The 19,290-nt window shown below is 38.7% G+C and overlaps 1 protein-coding gene, 1 long non-coding RNA gene and 1 pseudogene across 4 annotated transcripts; 2 read left to right on the top strand and 1 right to left on the bottom strand.

Annotated features, from left to right (window-relative positions):
• Window positions 1-1,596: 1,596 nt before the first annotated feature.
• Window positions 1,597-18,857, top strand: LOC143880389 (E3 ubiquitin ligase PQT3-like). Of its 3 annotated transcripts, XM_077383330.1 has the most exons (16): window positions 1,597-1,771; window positions 1,865-2,577; window positions 3,454-3,553; window positions 3,806-3,887; window positions 4,216-4,379; window positions 4,497-4,576; window positions 4,962-5,030; window positions 5,110-5,266; window positions 5,368-5,516; window positions 6,192-6,356; window positions 6,514-6,810; window positions 7,033-7,074; window positions 7,399-7,678; window positions 10,106-10,225; window positions 15,237-15,309; window positions 18,148-18,857. In XM_077383330.1, exons 2-16 carry the CDS (start codon window positions 2,412-2,414, stop codon window positions 18,649-18,651), a joined length of 2,448 nt encoding a protein of 815 aa, XP_077239445.1. In that variant the 5' UTR covers window positions 1,597-1,771; window positions 1,865-2,411; the 3' UTR covers window positions 18,652-18,857. The 3 variants fall into 3 exon arrangements, with proteins under 3 accessions (XP_077239445.1, XP_077239447.1, XP_077239448.1); XM_077383332.1 differs by lacking the exons at window positions 3,454-3,553; window positions 3,806-3,887 and having other exon boundaries at window positions 4,268-4,379; XM_077383333.1 differs by lacking the exons at window positions 1,597-1,771; window positions 1,865-2,577; window positions 3,454-3,553 and having other exon boundaries at window positions 3,870-3,887; window positions 4,268-4,379.
• Window positions 13,329-14,858, bottom strand: LOC143878096 (small ribosomal subunit protein RACK1 pseudogene; annotated as a pseudogene).
• On the top strand, window positions 15,316-16,370 carry LOC143880390 (uncharacterized). The gene is made up of 2 exons (XR_013251679.1): window positions 15,316-16,111; window positions 16,157-16,370. It is a non-coding gene; the product is annotated as an uncharacterized LOC143880390 (long non-coding RNA).
• Window positions 18,858-19,290: the final 433 nt, after the last annotated feature.

The raw sequence follows: 19,290 nt of genomic DNA, 5'->3' as shown, positions 1-19,290 counted from the left end.
ATGACACAAACTCAGCTTGTTTTTGCCGCGTCCATGTTTCGATCATGACACAAACTCAGCTTGTTTTTGCCCCATTTTAATTTGAAAATGTAACGAGCATTTGATCGTGGTTTAAACACTAAAAGATAAGATAAGTTAGTGAAAATATCAAAGTGAGGTCGAGTCGGCATCATCTGCACTTTGAGAAGTTTGTATAGAGGGGTGCCAATTCCAAAACGTAGGTACTTTTCTTGTAACTTTTTTTTTTCAATTTTCTACAAAAGGAAGGGAAAAGACTGGGCAACTAGACGAGGGGTTCCGATAAGAGTTTATAGATTATCTGGGCTTCAGTAAGACTTTGAGAATGATCTAAAAATGAGTATTTTTGAGGTTTCTTTCACACTCGGGGCTCGATTCTTCGGGAGTTTGGGGATTCGGCTCAGGGACTTTATTCGATTTTGGGAATTGGTTTGAGAACTTGAATTTCGGGACTTTATTCGATTTTTGGGAATTTTGGGGCTCAGGTCAAAATGGGGTGTCTACATGCACCCATATGAGTAGGGTCGGGTTTCAAGTTTTTTTTCTTTAAACCCGGCCCTACCCAAGATTGAGTCAAGTTTTCCAATTTAAGACCTGACCCTACGCAAGGCCCATGATTTCTAAACCCGACCCATGTTATTTTCGGGTCGGGTACACTACTCAATATGCTAAACAAACCTGAGATTAGATCGAGTTTGCTTTCTTAAAAACATTTTTTGAAAGGGAAATGTTATCCGCACTACTGTATTTTTATGAGGGCACTCCTCACTTTATTAAAAGTACGGTATGGGTCGCACCATAGGATGATCCAAACCATCCATTAGATGGGCCACAGCCTAAATAGGTTGTGCCCCAAAAATTATTTCCATAGGTTCGTCCTAACCTTCTGATCTATAGAGGGTTTGGATCAACCCTCTAACATTCAGGTCGGAGGGTTAGGATCAACCTACGGAAATGATTTTTGGGGCACAGCCTATTTAGGTTGTGGTCCATCTGATGGACGGTTTGGATCATCGTATGGTGAAGACCATACCATACTTTTAATAAAGTGTGGAGTGCCCTCATCAAAATACAGTAGTGCTGATAACATTTCCCTCTTTAAAAATGGTACAAAGATGCTTGTTTTGACCACCGACGTGAAGTGTCGATCAATCTGGGCATGTTTGGCAACCACGAAATCTTATTTGTTGAAGCATAAGTTTGTTTTTTCACCTGAAAAAGATTGAAAAATTAACCGTCCAACGAATATTTTTTCCTTCTTTCCATAATGGAGTTGGGATCATCTTTTCCCTTCGGAATCAAAAGAATAAATGATGGCCCACCTGATTAACGGTCTGAACCACTCGGTGCCACTTTTATAGTGGGCCAGACCAAAGTCCGTGTTTTATTAGGAAAATGATATATTCAAATCCCTTTCTTCCCCGGTCCACCCCCTCTTTGTTTTAAAAGATTAGTCATAAATTCATAATTTCATAAATAGTTAAATACACAAGAGATGGGGTTGGACGGAGGAAGAAATGGGGGCAAATATATCACTTTCCTTTTTTCTAACTGGCTATTTTTATATGTAGTAAGTAGCCATTCCTTTCCAGAGAAAAGCCTCAGCCTTCTTCGTGAAACCCTAACCCTAGCGATTTTCGTCTTCCTTTCTCCGCTCTCAATTCGATTCGGAGCTTGAAATTTCTGTAAGATCCTATACTCTTTTGGTGTTTTTTTCTCAAGATCGTGCGAAATCCCTCATCGGCGATATAAGGTTTTTACATTCCAGATTCGATTTACGTTTTTTTTTTCCTGTTTTTGATTGTGAAACCCTAACGAGAATTTTCTTTTCTTTTCTTTTTCTCAGAGATATTCGATCTGTTGTTTCGAGATCTGAAGTGTGAGAGTGGATTGTGACGATTTTGACGATTCTTGGCGGTGCAAAGATCCATTCTCTTCCGATTTCTCTTCGTTGAATTGAATCGGCAGGGTTTCTCTATTTTTTGCGTGGATCTGTTCGTTGATTTTCAGAGATTGGTGGAATCTGTTCGGTGAAAAGCTGTGATTTCCTCATCGAAGGCTTTTTCTTTGTCAATTTGCGATCTGAAAAATTCTTCAGTTAGATCGGCCTGATAAAGACTCTGTTACGAAGTTCCTTCAGATCTTGAAGATTTTTTTCATCTAGAAGCTTCGTTGTTATAGAATCTCTGATAAATTTGGTGTATTTGGATTCGTACATTGGTTATTGAAGAGATCGTCTAGGGTTCCTTGTTGAAGAAAGGAAAGACACAGATAAAAAGAAGATAATTACTTGTACTCTTCTATTTTTAAGGGGGGCGTAATATCAAGCCTTGTTTATTTTTTCTTCTTTGATTTTTTCTGCTCAGTTTAGGGTAATTTGAAAAAAAAGGAATATGGCTGTGTATTATAAGTTTAAAAGTGCAAAAGATTACGACTCTGTATCTATCGATGGTCATTTCATATCAGTTGCAAATTTGAAAGAAAAAATATTCGAGTCCAAGCATTTGGGCAGGGGCACTGATTTTGACCTTATGGTCTCCAATGCCCAGACTAATGAAGGTTGGTTGTTGTTATTTTTTTTTTTCAAGACTAGATTTTGTTTATTCACATTATTCGTTCTGGTTAAATGGTTAAACTGATCAGTATTCAGCTCAATAATAAATCCTAATCTAATAGATTTCAGTTTACACACGAGTTTCACACCCGAACTGATCATTTGTCAGAGGATTATGTTTCCTTTTTAAGGTGGATTTGTAGTTCCAACTAGTTTGGGACAAAGGCTTTGTTGAGTTGAGAAGGGGGATTTGTAGTTTTACCTTATCTGGTTAGGATAGGACCTGGCGTTGGTCTTTTTCTGGTGATTGCCACTGTGTTTTTTTTTTTTTTTTTTGGGGTATATGAGGCCTAGGGTTCTTTTGAAGCAATTGCCCTGGTGGAGGAAAAGTTGGGTTGTTCAATCCCCTTGATCTGGGTCAGAATTTTAGGGTTGAATCACTGCCTTGATTAGGGTTACTGGGTTTTGAGATTATTATATTTAAAATTTATTATTGAGGAATACTATCTGCCCCTTGATCTGGATCATAATTTTAGGGTTGAATCACTGCCTTGATTGGGGTTACTGGGTTTTAAGATTATTATGTTTAGGATTTATTATTGAGGAATACTATCTGCAGTTGCCAAAGCACCCTGTGAATTGGGGCATTCATAGAGCAGAAATAGGCTGCCTGTGTTTTTTTAGTGCGTGTGTCCGTTTCGAACACCGATGCCCTAGTGACTGGGCTCTTTGGCTGCTGCAAACAACACAACTCCATGATTTCCCTATGTTTATTATTTGGATGATTCAAATCGCGTTTCAGACATTCTTTATTTGGGTATATGGGTTGGACTAATCCCTCTGCATTATTTATACACTTTCTATGCCATGTTGAATTTCAGAGTATGCTGATGAAGCAACGTTGATACCAAAAAATACATCTGTATTAGTTCGTCGAGTTCCCGGACTGCCTCGCATGCCCATTGTTACCAAACCAAACGAGTACTAACTTACACTTCACATCTTTATCATTTGTAATCGTTTTCTTTTGCTTTATGTTTCAAGTACTTGATGAAGATGAATGTTGTTTCCGCTCTTCTTGTTTAGCGTGACTTGTATTCTTGGAGTTTTTGTGGCATATGGATCTTGGGTTCTATTGTAAATTTTTTCCCAGTACCATTACAATTGAATGTGACTACTTAAAAATATTGTAACCAAGGATCTTGAGGATGGGGGTCTGTGCTATGTTTGCAGGCCAACAGTTGTAGAGAATAATGTAGAAGTTCTTCCGCCAAAGAGCAGCATCTCTGCTGCTGATTCATCTGCTATGAGATTTGTAAGCTCAAGCCCCTTCAAATTGCTTTGTTGAAAATAATTACCTCAGATGTTTAGGCCCTATTTTTTTAAGATCATTACAACCGATTATGAGGGACAAACTGATTATTGGACTCAAATATAAATGTAATTTTGAGCCCAATAATTGGTTTGGTGTTGACAATCAGCTGTCATAATCTTAAACGAACAGGGCTTTATTCTTTCCATCATGAGCTGGTCTTATTCAGTGCTTGCACGGAATTTGGAATGATATCCAGGTGCTGTGATTGTGAGTAAATTGCTAGCAATGGCAAGATGAAATAATGATTGGTTTTTATTTGAATTTGCAGCCTGAAGAGTCAGAGTGGGATGAATTTGGAAATGACTTATATGCTATTCCAGAAATGCTGCCAGTTCAGCCAGTCAATCCAATGCAAGTTGCTCCTCCTGATAGGGCTGATGAGGACAACAAGCTCAAGGCACTAATCAATACTTCTGCTCTGGACTGGCAAGGGTGAGATGTTTTCCACATTATCCCGTCTAATATGATAATGGGTTTTCTGTTTTCCTATATGGATTTTTTTGTTTGCCTTGCCTGTCATGTTCTTATCAGTTTAATTTGGTATTCCAGGCAAACATCAGAAGCTTTTGGCTCTGGAAGAGGCTTTGGGAGGAGTGTGGGTGGTAGAATGATGGCTGGCCATGGTTTTGGTAATTCTTCCTTTCTACTTTTTAGTTTTAAAACATTGGGTTGTGATATAATATTTTCCTGGTATCTTCTTCATGCCACTCGCATGGTATTTTTCCTCTAGCTGCTTTTGTGGGTGGTTTTTACACATGTCGGGTCCTCTTTATGTTGTATAAGTTTGTTCTTTCCTTTCTCTAAACTATCAAATGCTTTATCTTTCGGGGATTTCCATATGCTTTATGTGTTGTGTCCACTTTATGTTGTATAATTTTTGCATTCCTTTGGCTAAAGTCTAAACTAGCAAACATTTTATCTTTCTTGGATTTCCATATGCTCTCAATGTTTTTCAATGTGAATCAATTGTTTTTGCCTCTTTGGGATTGTGATATGTACAATTTTTAATTGCAGGCCGGGGTGGTGGCTGGGAACGAAAAACACCTCCACAAGGCTACATCTGTTATAGATGCAAAGTGCCTGGTACGATGATATTCCTGCCCACCCACGAGTCTTTCTGTGAATTAATACTGTGCTCATGATTTAAACATTTACTCTGCAGGGCATTTTATACAGCATTGCCCTACAAATGGAGATCCTAATTATGACGTTAGAAGGGTGAAGCCTCCCACCGGAATTCCAAAGTCAATGCTAATGGCGACTCCCGATGGTTCTTATGCATTGCCGAGTGGTGCGGTTGCTGTTTTAAAGCCAAACGAGTAAGCGGATGCTTTATTCTCGTGGGTTTGGTTTCTGTGTTTACATTTGAGGACTTTCAGGATATTTCATTTCATTTCAAATGTTTTTGGATTTGAAACAGAGCTGCTTTTGAAAAGGAAATCGAGGGCTTACCTTCTACCCGACTTGTCATTGATCTTCCTCCAGAATTTTGCTGTCCATTGTGTAAAGAAGTAATGAAAGATGCTGTCCTCACTAGCAAGTGCTGTTTCAAAAGCTTTTGCGACAAATGTATGTGTTATGATGTTTAGGCTTTGGATTTTTCATTGAAGTTTTGATATCTGTTTTATTCAGGCAAAGACATGGAATATTTTATCTCCTTTATCTCTCAATGTAGAATCTCCCGTTATCAATCAAAACAGGAGAAATTTGCTTATCTCTGACCTTGGCCTCTGATGCCTGTATTTTTGGATTTAAATTGTATTTTGTGACTTTCGTCTGCACTGCATACATTATTTTCTCCTTGTGTGAGGGAAATTCAGTCATTTGTTTGAGCTAAGATTTCAGAAACCGTGACAGGTAGAGACTACATAATGCAAAAGAAAAGCTGTTTTTTTTGTCACGTTCTGTCATAATAGAAGGATGTTGATTTTGTTAGTTTTGATCAAATTACTCCATTATATTTGTACTTGCAGTGTTTGGGTTTTAAATAATAGTATGATGAATAAATTATGGGCCTATTTGGTATTTGATCTGTGGATCTGTTTGCGATTATTTGAATTACTTTTTTGAATGGTTGCAAATTGCAATTATTTGAATAATATTTGGCGTCATTTTTTGTTTGTCCATTTAATTCTCTGGGCCCTTGTGCCTTTTGGAGATTCGATGTCTACAAATTCTCGGTGTTTTTTTTTTTTTTTTGAATATTGTCTACAATTTCTCAGTCATTTTTGCAATTTCAATCAGGTATCAGGGACCACATAATCTCAAAATCATCTTGTGTATGTGGGGCCACAAATATACTCGCAGATGACCTGCTACCTAATAAGACACTTAGGGAAACCATCAGTCGCCTCTTGGAGTCGACAACCAGTAGTGCAGAAAGAGCTGGAAGCTTTTCACAAGTTCAAGGTGTGCATTTTAAGCGTGTTTATTTTTTATTCACTAAATTTGAATACCTTTCTTATCATTGAGTCTATACTTGCTCATTTTAAATGTGTTTATTTTCATTCATTGGATTTGAATACCTTTTTTTATCATTGAGTCTATACTTGCTTTCTTCCTTCAGATATGGAGTCTGCACTTTGCCCACAGCCCAAAGCTCCGTCACCTACTCTTTCTGCCACTGCCAAGGAGGCTCACTTATCACCCTCTCATAAAGATGATACTCCAAATTTAAAGCAGACTTCGAATGAAGCAAAAGCTGTCAATGCTCCGCAGCAGTCAGGGGAAAATATAACTACTAAAAATGTCAATCTATTTGAAGCTATGCGTGAGTCAATGAGTTTTAAGGAACCAAAATCACAGGGCAGTGCTCCACTGGCTGATGAGGAAGTCCAGCAGAGTGTTCCTATTAGTGAGCCAGGTGAATAATTTGCCCTCATCTGATGTGATATTAATCTATTTTTTTTGTATGCATTGATTTGAAGTGGTCTATGCTGTTCCAACTACCTTGGAACATAGGACAGTTGAGCGGGGTTAATTCGAATTGAAATGTTATTAAGAACACTAAGATCATATCATTTACTTAATTTCATTTGTCTAAAATTAGATTTTTTAATTGTTTTCTTTTCTTTTCTTTTCACAGAGAAGAAGAAGAAAAAGAAGAAAGCACGCCTGCCTGCTAATGGTTAGTCTGTCACTTTTCATTTGTTTTGTTTGTGTTAATTACACCTATCTTCTTGATTTTAGGAGAAATACTGCAAATCTACATAGTTATTTGCCTCCCAATATAAACAAACATTGTAATATATTTGATATGAATAAATGGGTGATTCTTGAAAAAAAAAAAAATTTGCATTTTCAGAGACCTCACTTTATCTTTCTACTAAAATTTTTGCAGGGGTACAACATTTGCAAATCGCAATTCTCTTCTATTTTTCTAGGATTGCACTAGTCAATGCTACTTCACTTCTTTTTCTGTTAATACTATTTGATCTTCTCTATTTTGTAGCCACCGACTTGCAATGGAAAACACCTCAAGATCTTGCTGCTGAAAACTATATGATGCCTTTTGGCCCTTCATCCTACAACCCATATTGGGGCGGCGTGCAATGGGGGCTGGATGGATATATGGCACCTTACAGTGGTGCTATGCCTATGGGTTACCCGGGCCCATTTGATCTTCCCTTTGGAGGCGGTGGCCCATTTGATCTTCCCTTTGGAGGCGGTGTCTTACCTCAAGATCCATTTGGAGGACAGAGCTATATGATGCCATTTGTGCCTCCGCAAAGGTATTCTTGATATTGGCTATTATTTTATTAATGAATTGTGTTGACATCTTGGTGCATACCTTTACGTTCACAGATGACTTCTTAGTAATTTAGGTTCAATATATTAGTTTTATTTTAACTCAACAGTACAGCATCATGCATATCAAATCAGCATAAGCAAATCATAACATGATCAAATGTAACACGGATTTTCAAAGAAATTCTAATTTCAAGCGTTCAACACTTCAACCATCAAAGAAACTAAATGCATCCAAATCATATTCCACAATAATTTCCAAAAGAGAAAACAACTATTTAATGAATAAAAATCAAATCTCAGTCTACTCTGTCCTAGAAAATCAGATCTGCAAAGAAATTACCTAGGCCCAAACAATGCTAAATGGGTAAGGAAATAAGAGCGTGGTGAAAGGATCAGGATAGGGTATATGGGTGACAAGGGTAGGTCCGATTTGGTTAAACTGATGGCAAAAGGGTTGGTTGTGTAGAAAAGAAAAGGGAAGCTTCAAAGGGTGAGATTGTTCGGTAAATAGGTCATAGAAAGTAAAGAGAAAATAGGATCAATACCTGAGAGTGTGTGCCCCGCATCGTACCTTGATCGTCCGCTGTAGGCAATGTTCGAGAGGAGAAATAAAAGGAAAGATGAGTTTTTTACAACCAAGATAACTAGAGAGAAAGGAATAGAGAATCAAGATCAAGAAAGAAATTATGACCAAGTATGGAATCAATAACAACAATGAAATCAAGATCAATAAAGGGAAAAGATAGTAGTAGAAGGGGGCAGCTTATGAACCCAACCGTGGGAAGGGGAGAGGTAGGGATGAGGGTGAGGGGCGGAGTGGAGTAGAAGGGAGGACAACTTATGAACCGAACCGAAGGGAGTGAGAGAGAGAGGAGTGATGGAACAGCTTATGAACCCAACTGTTGGGGATGAGAGAGATGAGTAGGAGTAGTGAAAAAGATGTGAGATGGATATAGACAGATGTGAAGAAAGTGAAGGAGAGAAGAGTGGAGAGGCAAGATTTTAAATTTCGGGTTTGGTTTTGATTTCGGTCGGCATGGAAACATAAACGTTTCAGTTTTGGTTGGAAATTTTGGTACAAATCATGTAAATTATGAAAACTATGAAAACATATGCAAATGGTGGACATATTAATATAATCCCATAAGCAACTTCAGGAAGTGCTACAATAAGCACAAATATATACTTAAAAAATATAATCCCATAAGCAAAAAGAAAACGAAAAAAAAGGAAAAAAACCCCATCATGGTTTAATATAAAAAACCTAGTAACAATTTTTGTTGCAATACAACATTTCATATGTAATTCATATTAATATTTATACATAATAAGTACACCACATTTTCCATGCAATTCACATAAATATAATTATATAACAAATACTATGCTGTTATAGCATACCATTAACATACTTACGGTTTTGGCCTCGTTATACGTTTCGGTTTCGATGTTTACAGTGGGGATGAAAATAGAAACATTCGGTTCATTTCATATCGATTTCGGTAGAAATTTAAAACTATGGACGAGAGAGATAAGGGATGCCATTCAAAAAAATGGAGAGGGGGGTACCTTGATGCAGGAGGAAGCTTCCCATTTTTTATTTTACAAAACTTGGGTTTTTGGGAACGATTTTAGGCTTTTTTATGGAGGGGTTATTTTAGATTAAGCGGTGGGTTCAAAGGCTTAAAAGGAAAGGAATTTAAGAGAGGGTAGATTGGATTAAGTGGTTGGCCATAATATTAGCCAATAGAATATAAGATAATTTTAAACGATTTAGTGATCTGTAATGGGCCGTGGGTAATCATTCAAAGGGCGGGCCATGGGTTATGGGTGGGTCATAATTCATAAATTGTTGTTGATATCTCCCACATCTAAGCTAACCGGAATGAGATAAAAATACTAAAATAAATCTTAAATAAAAAAAATAAGATATGTCCATCGTATTAGTAAAAGCCTAATCATTGGCTTCTGAATCACTTTTGAAATTAAAAAGTATCCAATTTTATCTCGTGTTATATTGAAACGATCTATCTACCCCTTCAATGAAACGAAATAAAATGTGGCTAGATAGGTTGCATGCTTTTCATTACCTCACATATCAGTTCCAAAGCTGACTGCATGTCTTAGGAAATTTATGTCTCTAATCAGTGATAACCCAAGGAGCTTTAGTTTTTGTTTTTCTACCTAATTTGTAATATATGTACCTTCTGTTCTTGTAGAAGTCTGTCCTCTCATGAAACATAATTTGGTCTTTCTAAATTAGAGGTGGTTTTGAAAGTTTTCTTAAAAGCAAATCCATTTCTTTATGCAAATGAAATTTTGTTCTTTGTTTGCGTGTCAGCGGTCTATTGGCATGATGTTTTTTATAGTATGGCCACCAAACCTGATGAAAATTTCAAAATTTCCAGGGACTTGTCCGAGCTTGCTTTTGGTTCAAACCCAGCGCCTCCAATTATGAGCAGAGAAGAGTTTGAGGCTCGAAAAGCCAATCTGAGAAGAAAGCGTGAAATTGAAAGACGTAGTGAAAGGTAACTTTTAAAGCTTAATGCATCTCTTTCTTTATAGTGAAGTGGTCATTTATGTCATTTGGAAATGTTGGAACTTGAACTTGTCATTGTTGCTTTTCATTCAATTAGGTGATTGCAGTAGACATTAAATATTGTGGTAGATTCTGTAAGCCATTTCTGGCTCCAACATATTATAGGTTCTTATTTAGTTTGTTTATTCGATGTATTGTGGTCATTTTGACCATCAAATAGGATGAATTGAATTGAGCTTCAACTCCATTCAAATTTTTTTCTCTCCTCTCTTTTCTATATCTTAACCTCATCACATCCAAGCTAGTCTTTACATGGTAGAGATCAAGGTCCTAAGGCTCCCATTCTTTAAATTCTCCCAAACTTGATACTTCTATTCTCTCTTATCCCAGTCTGTCTCCTGCAGTTTTCTCCATCTCGCTTTCATTTTTCTCAATTTTCATCAAAAAAGAAAACCTCATCTTTTCTTCGTTGCCTTTGTTTTAATATTGTTTTCTCTGTCTTTTCATCCTCACAAACCATCAAATCCACCGGGCTTTCCCTTCCAGCTCCACGAACTTCCTAGGTCTGTCTTCCCTTTTCTCAATCTTCCTTCCATCCTCTTTGTCTAACTGGGGCATCACTTAAATGAGGTACATATTGGCAACTCTTCTTTTTCTTCAATCATAGGTAGGCCCACTCTTCACTTTAGTTGGTGCATTTTATCAAAACTCATAAGAAATTTGGTGCAAGTTAGTGCATCACTTTTGCAAACCCAAATCTCATTTTCCTCCCTCTTCACCCCGAGAATGCAAAACCAAAATATCTTCTTGTGCTCAATTAGGACACTTCTACCGCTGCATGCACTCCTTCCCTTAGCTTCCTCCTCCTCCACTCTTTTAATTTAGCCCTGTTTTATTCTTCTTTGTCAACCTTTTGTGCCACAGTATATTTGGACCCTCTCCTTTTCTATCCTATCTCCAGTCATGGATTTTTTCTTCTTCTCCTACTTGATCCATTTTCCTCTCTTAAGTTCTTGCATATGGGCTAAAAGGAATGTGACCTCTTTCTACTTAAGGGACTATTGTGGAGGTTTTAAATAGCTGTAAGCTATGATAGTTTTTTTAAAAAAAAAAATTCTCTTCTGGATGCCCAACATACACAAATACATTACCATCCAAAAAAAAAAAACATACACAATACATTCCATACTCGCACAAGGTATTTCATGGATGCTTCTGTTGGTCAAAATAACTATCATGCTTCAAAACATCTTTCTCTTCGAGTCAGCTATCATGCTCTTTACTTGCTAGTCTCACATATTTGCAATTATAATATGCAAGTCTTGTAGATTCTATTTGAAATTATTATTATTTTCGCAATTTAAAAAAAGGTTTAAAAAAAATTATTAATATTATTTTCATCAGGATTAAGATTTTATGGTATTTTATTATACATGTCATGTGCCTTATCTCATGGTATAAGATATACATACTAGTATCCATAACCTGTCTTACGTTTTGGTAAGAGTCATATCTTCATTTCCTTGTTTGGGTATCATAGGATGTAACGGAGTTGTGGTGACCCATCAGGCCATCACTTATGTTAAATAGTTGGCGGTTCAAGTTGGGGTTTTAATGGGTGATTTAGGTAGTTGTTGATGTTCTGTTGGTTTGAAACCCACAAATCTTGCAACTTAAGAAGGTATTTGGGTTTCAATTTTCCAAAATGAGAAAGCAGCCTCCCTTTCTCTGGTCTCATCACTTGCTTTGTGAAAAAGAGAGATTCTCTCAAGTTTAGGGTTGTTTTGCCTAAGATCAGGCATAATAATTTTGAGGGGTGGATCAGAGTACTGAGAGAGAATTAGTGAGGTAGAAGCCTTTTGCCTTGTGGCCTCAATTGGGCTCTCTCTATCTCTATAAACTGCTACTTGCAACCAAGAAAGGTGGAGAGCGTGAACATTTAGGGGCCGTGTTGATACACGGATTTTAGAATCTGGGATTTCTTCAAAATTTTAGATGAGAGATAAGAGAAGAAGTGGACCAGCCGTCGTTTTCTGATTTCTCGCCCTTCTTTCTGTCGCAAGAGAGTAGCAGATCATCCCATGTTTCCAGGTTTTAGAAATCTCAGGATGAGGGAGAGATTTCTAAAACCTGGATTTCTTACTTAAAATCCAAGAAACGATGTCAGGATAGCATACAACAGCTTGAACATGAACCCTCTTTTACACTATTTTCAAACTAAAATCTGGTTTCTAAACTCCGCGTATCCAAACGGCCCCTTAGGGTGTCCGTTCTTTCCTCCTATTTAATGACAAATTTAGATATGCACTATGATTTGTGGACACGGACACGAGTGTCTCGTGTCGACACGGGGCACGGAGTGTCGGACACGGCAAACTCAAAAAAGTTAGAAACAGGGACACGGCTAAAATAGAATGTACATATAATCATGATTTGTGGACATGGATTTGTTTGCTGAGTTTCGACCTGGATATGAGGTATCTAACATGGCAATCCCTAAAAATCTAGAAATCGTGTCACGATCATACACATACACACATATAAAGTTACTGACACTTCTAGCCGTACATTTAAAAGTGTCTACGGGTGTTGTGTCGGACACGACACATGTGTCGGCAATAAATTCAAAGTGTCGGCCAAATCATAGGATACATAGAAATACATTAAAGCCCTGTAATTACGGCTTAAATCACTGAGGCTCTGTTCCAATCGCAGTAAAACTCGCGTAAACTAATTTCCTAGGTAAAACATTTACATGGTAAACTATTTCAACGTAAAGTTTTCTTTTTTGTTGGTCCAATGACTACTAGTTTTAAGCCTAAAACTCGAACTTCTCTGAGCCATCCATTTCTAGGTAAATTAAATCGGTGGGCTAAGATCTTCGGAAGCAGATTTTTGTACAGTGACCTATTCACAATAGGTACCATTTGATGAACGGTATAGATTGTAGATATAGGTGGGCTCCATAGGTACCATTTGATGAACGGTATAGATGGTGTATATAGGTGGGCCTTATAGGTACTCTTTGATGAACGATCTAGATCGTGGATATAAGTGGGCCCCACTTCTTACCAGTTCCTTTCTTTGATTTGTCAAAGTGTCAACAAGACCATAATGGCATCATCTGCGTAACCGGTTAACAGTCTGCTTACATCAGAGCTCCAGCTCAAGCTTGTACAGTACACCCCATCCGGTGCTTCCCTGTGGTCACTTCAGCCTTTAAATCCTTTACATTGCTCTTACTCTCCAGATCCCATATCTTGATGCTTTCCTGTGTCGTGGCGGAATGCCATTTTACCTATTGGGGCTGGAACCGAGAGCATCAATTATCCCCCCAGCATCGAGTGAGTACAACCTCTTCCCTTCAGCCAGATCCCACAGCAAAGTCACCCCATCTTTTCCACCGCTAGCTCACAATGATCCGTCAGGCAATATCCAAGGTTTGAAACCCGAAATTTTGATTTCGGCGGAAATTTCTATGGAAATCTTATAATTTCGGCCAAAATTTTTAAATTTCGGTCCCGAAATTTAAAACCATGGCAATACCTCACCAATGTTCACATACCCACCATGCCCAGCCAAAGTACACTTTACCTTGCAATTGGTCAGATTCCATGCCTTCCCTGTCCGATCCCATTGCTCAGACTTATCGTCGGTTGGAACGTATTGGGGCCGAGTTGGACACAACTGACCCAATCAGAATCCCAGGAGCTAGAGAGAGTGAATTGGCCGTTAGAATAGAGGATGGCATCTTGAACGAAGTGGGGGTGGCCGGTGAGGCGGCGAGCGATGCCGTATGTGCTTTCTTTGGTTGAGGATCCATAGGGGAATGGATTTGTGGCGGGAGGTTGAGACAATAATATCGGAGATGTCTATGGGTGTGGTGATGGTGTTGGCCATGTTGGAGTGGCCTTTCATGGTGCCTCAAGAGGGCTAGGCTTTCAGCCGTGCTTGGTGTTTCAGGGTTTTCGGGTGGAGAGGAATTTAGGTCAAGAGGGAAAAAATGAGGGGCTTTGGGAAAGGATGAGAAAGGGTCTCTCTCTCTCTCTCTCTCTCTCTCTCATGCTGTCTGGTTTTCTGATGGGGTTAGGTTTTGATTCTATTTCGACCATTTCTTCTCACAATTTTTGCTGTGAAAGCCACGGAAACAAGATACTAGATGGGGAAGGGGAGAGTCATAGAACAGATGTGGAGAGGGACGAGTCGCGCGACCTAATGCATTAAGGTTTTCAGAATTAAATTTCTCGTGAAATGCTGGAATTTTGTTTACTGTTCTTTCTAGTGAAACATTTGATTTTGTGGAATATGTTTACGTCGACTGGAACGGACCAAAAAACAGATGAAGCTCAAAATATTGTTTTACACCTATTTTACGCCGATCGCAACTGACCCTAAAGGGAAAAAAGTAAACTAAATTAAGTCTTTGCATATTAATAAGCATGTCAATCATTTTGAGTACTTTGAATTCCCACTCCCACTTGATGCAACCATGATATGGAGTCTTAATCTAGTGGTACACAAAAGCTAGTTGTGGGACTTATCATTATCAAACTTTTTGCTCGGTGGGAGTTGCTTTTGTGGTGCTTGTTTTTTGAAATTTCAATGCCAAACTTGGAGGACATTCTTATTTGTTATTCGGAAGGTTCCTCCGAGCGCTTTCGATGTTAATTATTGTTATCCTACTCTTTAGCATGTCCCTCGGTAACACAACTGTTTGGGGGATATTAGTTGTGATTTTGTGTCTGGGTCTGGGTCTGAAGAGACAGAATAATTTTTTGCTCAACTGTTTGCTTCGTTTTTTTTTTTTTTTTTTTGGCCATTTCGATCAATTTCAGAAGTAGGTAATGCTATAGATTAGAAAATGATGTTAGGGGTGGATATTAGTTGTGATTTTGTGTTATTGACAAATAATAAAATTGCAGCAGATTATTTTCTTTTTCTATTTCTTTTTTTGTTTGTTTTGGTATTTGATATTTTGAAATTTCTTGTTTGTTTTTCAGGGGTTCTAAAGATAGGGACTGCAGTAGGGAAGTGAGCAGCAGTGCTGATATTTCTTCAATGAAATCAAAACCCGTATGTCTTTTTTGTTGTCTATTCATTTATTTAGGTACAGTGAGTGTCATAGAAGGTTCTGAGAAGTGGCAAAAAATGCATTTTTCTTTTATCAAAAAGAAAATGCATTTTGTTGCATTAAGGTTTTTCCATCATTCACCTACCAAAATATACCAGCAGGTCTTTATCTAAATCAAGGGAATGGCAATTCCATGCTGCTGCTTATGTGGCCATTTTTGAATGGTTAGTTATGGTGGGCCAACATTCTGAGACTTCCCATCCCTTTCCTTGTCACTCCTTTTCTTTTCCAAACCCTAAAGCCCTCAATCCTTCATCCCACCCTGTTTTTTACCTAATCATCTTGCTGAGAAGCTTGGAAACTGATTTCTCATCAGAAAGCCAACCAGTATAAAAGAGAAAACAACCAAAATCTGGCCATATTCCAGGAGAATAACCACGTATTTTAGTTTTGATGAGCCCTTTAGCTCAGCCATAAACCCTCCTAATGTTTTTACAGATCACCATTCGGTTTTGCATACAATACCCCTTTTATCGGAGCTCGCAAAACATTGATGAAAGTTTTCTCAAAATCTTCCTGTCTGTCATGCTTACTAGCATCAAAACCTGCTATGCCCATCTTTCATGAAATTTTTTAGAGCTTTTGGTGAAAAACCTATTTTTCTTTTGGCAAACCTGACTAACCGATCTCCCTCGTTGTGGGCCAGTTTTACATGTCCACTGAATAAAGGCCACACAAGCAGCCACATGGAGGTGCTACCTGTCAGTTTCGGATAGTGGTCATACCCTTAAACTAAAACTTGAGGTTTTCTTTGTTTTAATCAAGAGTTGTGTGATTGGATAATTTGAGGTGTTCACTGAAATTAGTTGTGTAAACCATCACTCAAATTGGACCAGTTTTTGGGCTACAGGAGACCGATTTAAGTCCATATTTGTGAACAAAAACAGATCACAGTTTGTTAACATGGTTTAGATATCCGGTTTCGGTGTATCCTCTCTGTGCACAGTGTTTTTCTTTGAGCCCCAACCACCCAAAAGAAAAGGAAAGAAAATTCAATTGTGTATTTTGTAGCTTCTCTTCCATGCCCAATTTTGGACAATTAGTAAATAGTAATACCCCTCCCCGTTTGATACTTTCATAGAGATTTGTTCTTTTGAGCTATCCAATGCACGAGCTGCTTAAAAAATGCCTCTAATTAACTTCTGATGGACCCTTTTGTCAAAATTTGACCATCTCTACCAAGTCAGAAAGGACAAATATAAAATCTTGGATGGATAAGAAAGATTTGGCCTGAAAAAAATGCTCTGGTGGAGTGTTGACCATTGTCCTCCAAATCAATGGTCCTGATCTTTTGGCATGTGCACATGTGCACCGATCGTGTGAGGTACGAGATTGATCTGGTGTCAGCTGATTTGGGAACACTCCCATTCTTTCACTGGCTCTGAATGCTCAGAGCACCATCAGAATTCAGAGAAGCGAACATGGTGGGTCATGTACAGTTGTCTAAACCAGTTAATTGGCGGACCAACCCGCCATCGGTTTGTTTCACCCATTCGATCAATTAATTTTTTAGATTTGATTTCTTGGTATGATGGTGCCTAGCAGATGGCCAGGGCTTACCTCTCCCTAGAAAAATCGATATATGAAGGGGAGATATGCATGAGTAGATGCTTTAAGAGGCGATATGCCAAACAAATTTAGTTGCCTCAGGTTGAAAAGGAAAGTTCAAAAACGAAGCATGAGGTATTCTAGACTGAAGGGTGCCTTTGCAAGAAAAAGCATGCAGCCATGTTCAGCCAATGGGGGTGCCTTTTCATCCCTTTTTTTGCAAGGGCGCCCCTGAGTTTAGAATTCCTCAAAAAGGGCCCCTTGCATTGATCAGCCGGAATGTTGCCCCCACCTTTTTGATCCAGGTCATCCATGTGCATTTACAATAGCACTGAAAATTGTAAAAGTAATAATTAATGTACTTTGGTGACGTGGATCCGATGGGGTTCAGTTGTGGCGTGTTTTTGTAGAGTGCCAGTCAGTTTAGCATTCCTTACAAAGCAAACAAGTAAATTGCGGAATTGTATTTGGGAATTGCTAGCGTCCATTGCAAATGGTCGCGGCTGCTCTGTCGCAAGTCAGACCAGCCACCTCGTGAATGGAGACAAAACCTGTTGTCTTCATTCACGAGGTGGCTGGTCTGAACTGTGACAGACCAGCCGCGAAATGCCTTTTGCGATTGACCTTTAGCAAATCCCATTGTATTTTAGGGTGATTGGCAATATTTTATTCCTTCCATTGGGGCTCCATGACTTGCCATGGTGTCATTCCATTCGTGCTGTTAAAGGTCCAACCATTTGGCCCAATAGGAAGTAGGGGTCCATTTCCATGATCGATTTTCAGCTAAAGACCCATTACTGGACTCAAAATCGAAGGCAATTTTAAGTCCAATAATCAGTTTTGAACTGTTTTGTTTAGAGAAGGATAAGTGGCGTGGTCACATAAGCTACTCAACTGTTACGCCTTTGGTGTCTACTAGTTATTTGCCGCAGATAATAATAGGTTACGATACAGCTTGAATCAGTTATCAATAGTTCAATACTACTACTATCACTGCTAGGGTAAAAAGAATGGAAAATGATATTTCTACCCGCTCCTCTCTTTTCCTTTTAACTGTTCAGCAAAAGACAAAGGAGGTGGCAATATCATTTTCCCTAAAAATTATGGAAAGATAGGTTGAGTAAACCATCTCAAACAAATTAAAATATGGCCCTTATTTCCTGTTATGTTGGAAAATTATGTCATGGTTTTCATGAACATTTTGTCTTAATTCGTAGTGGTTTCGGTTGCAGAGACTGATATCCCAAGCTGCCACTGTGGATCGACGTGAGAGGGGGATGAGGTTGGACCATACCGGGGAAGGTGGCTCGGCTTGGTTGCCCCCTTTTGTCGACCAACGGAAGTCCAACTATGATGACTTAGCGCCTGAAATGAAAGGGGACCGGAAGCAAAAAGGGAATGTCTTTTCTCGGATTAGCTTCTCCGAGCCCGGTGATGGTAAAAAGAAGAGGAAGCCATCTGAGGCACCTTACTTGTATGAGGAACATGGTCATCTGGCCCACAAGCCATTGTCGAATGGGCACCGAGACGAATCGAAAACCGTCAAAGCAGGATCGAACGGTGGAGAGTGGAAGAGTGCCTACAAGTATGAATCAAGCGATGAGGATTATCATTTCAAGAGGAGGAGACCGTCTTCGTCTCGGCATGATTCGGTCGAGCGGGAGGAGGATGGACGGCCTTCGAGGGGCTCGAGGGAGCATGCTCGAGACCACGAGCGAGTGGTTAAGCATCGATAAATTGTGATTATGGGTTTTGTTGATCAACCTTCTCAGAGCCTTATTGGCCATGAATGTTGGGTTTATATATGAGGAAAGAAAAGAAGTTCAAGATCTCTGTATAATAAAATGAAATGAATGGTGAGAGGGATGATGATTTGAGCGTCTATTGTATATTTTATAATACCCCTTTGTTAATAATGAAAATGATTTGGTTTCTCTAAGAAGTTGGGGCCTTTAAGTTCATGTTCATGTTCATGTTTTTTTTTAAAGAGCTGCTAAGAAGACTCAATTACGGCTGCTAAGAGCTTTTCGGGAATTTTAAGTCTTTCAAATAATGAAAGACATGGTACGAACATCAGTAGCCTTAAAGTGCTCTATGTTTCTTCTCTAGAGGAGGGTCAATCCTCACGCGGTAAGAATGTTCATCTAGAGACCGAACTCAAGTTCCAATATCTCAAAATAGCTCAATGATCCGCACACAACATCACCCTTCTCTTCTCTCTCAACTATTCTTTTGTTTTGTTTTCAAATTTCTTAGTTTAATTCCCTTCTTTCTTTTCTAGTTCATCTTAATTTTTTAAGTAATTGTTTCACACAAAACACAATGTAACGGGCTAATCAACTCGTCCCCTAGGATTGGATTCCATGTGATGGAGA

Source organism: Tasmannia lanceolata, unplaced genomic scaffold (assembly GCF_043159265.1).
Source record: "Tasmannia lanceolata isolate RefF3 unplaced genomic scaffold, GAP_Taslan_0.1 ptg000006l, whole genome shotgun sequence".
Classification (NCBI taxonomy): Eukaryota; Viridiplantae; Streptophyta; class Magnoliopsida; order Canellales; family Winteraceae; genus Tasmannia; species Tasmannia lanceolata.
The sequence above is the reverse complement of the archived record's forward strand: the minus strand, read 5'-3'. Positions and strand labels throughout refer to the sequence as shown.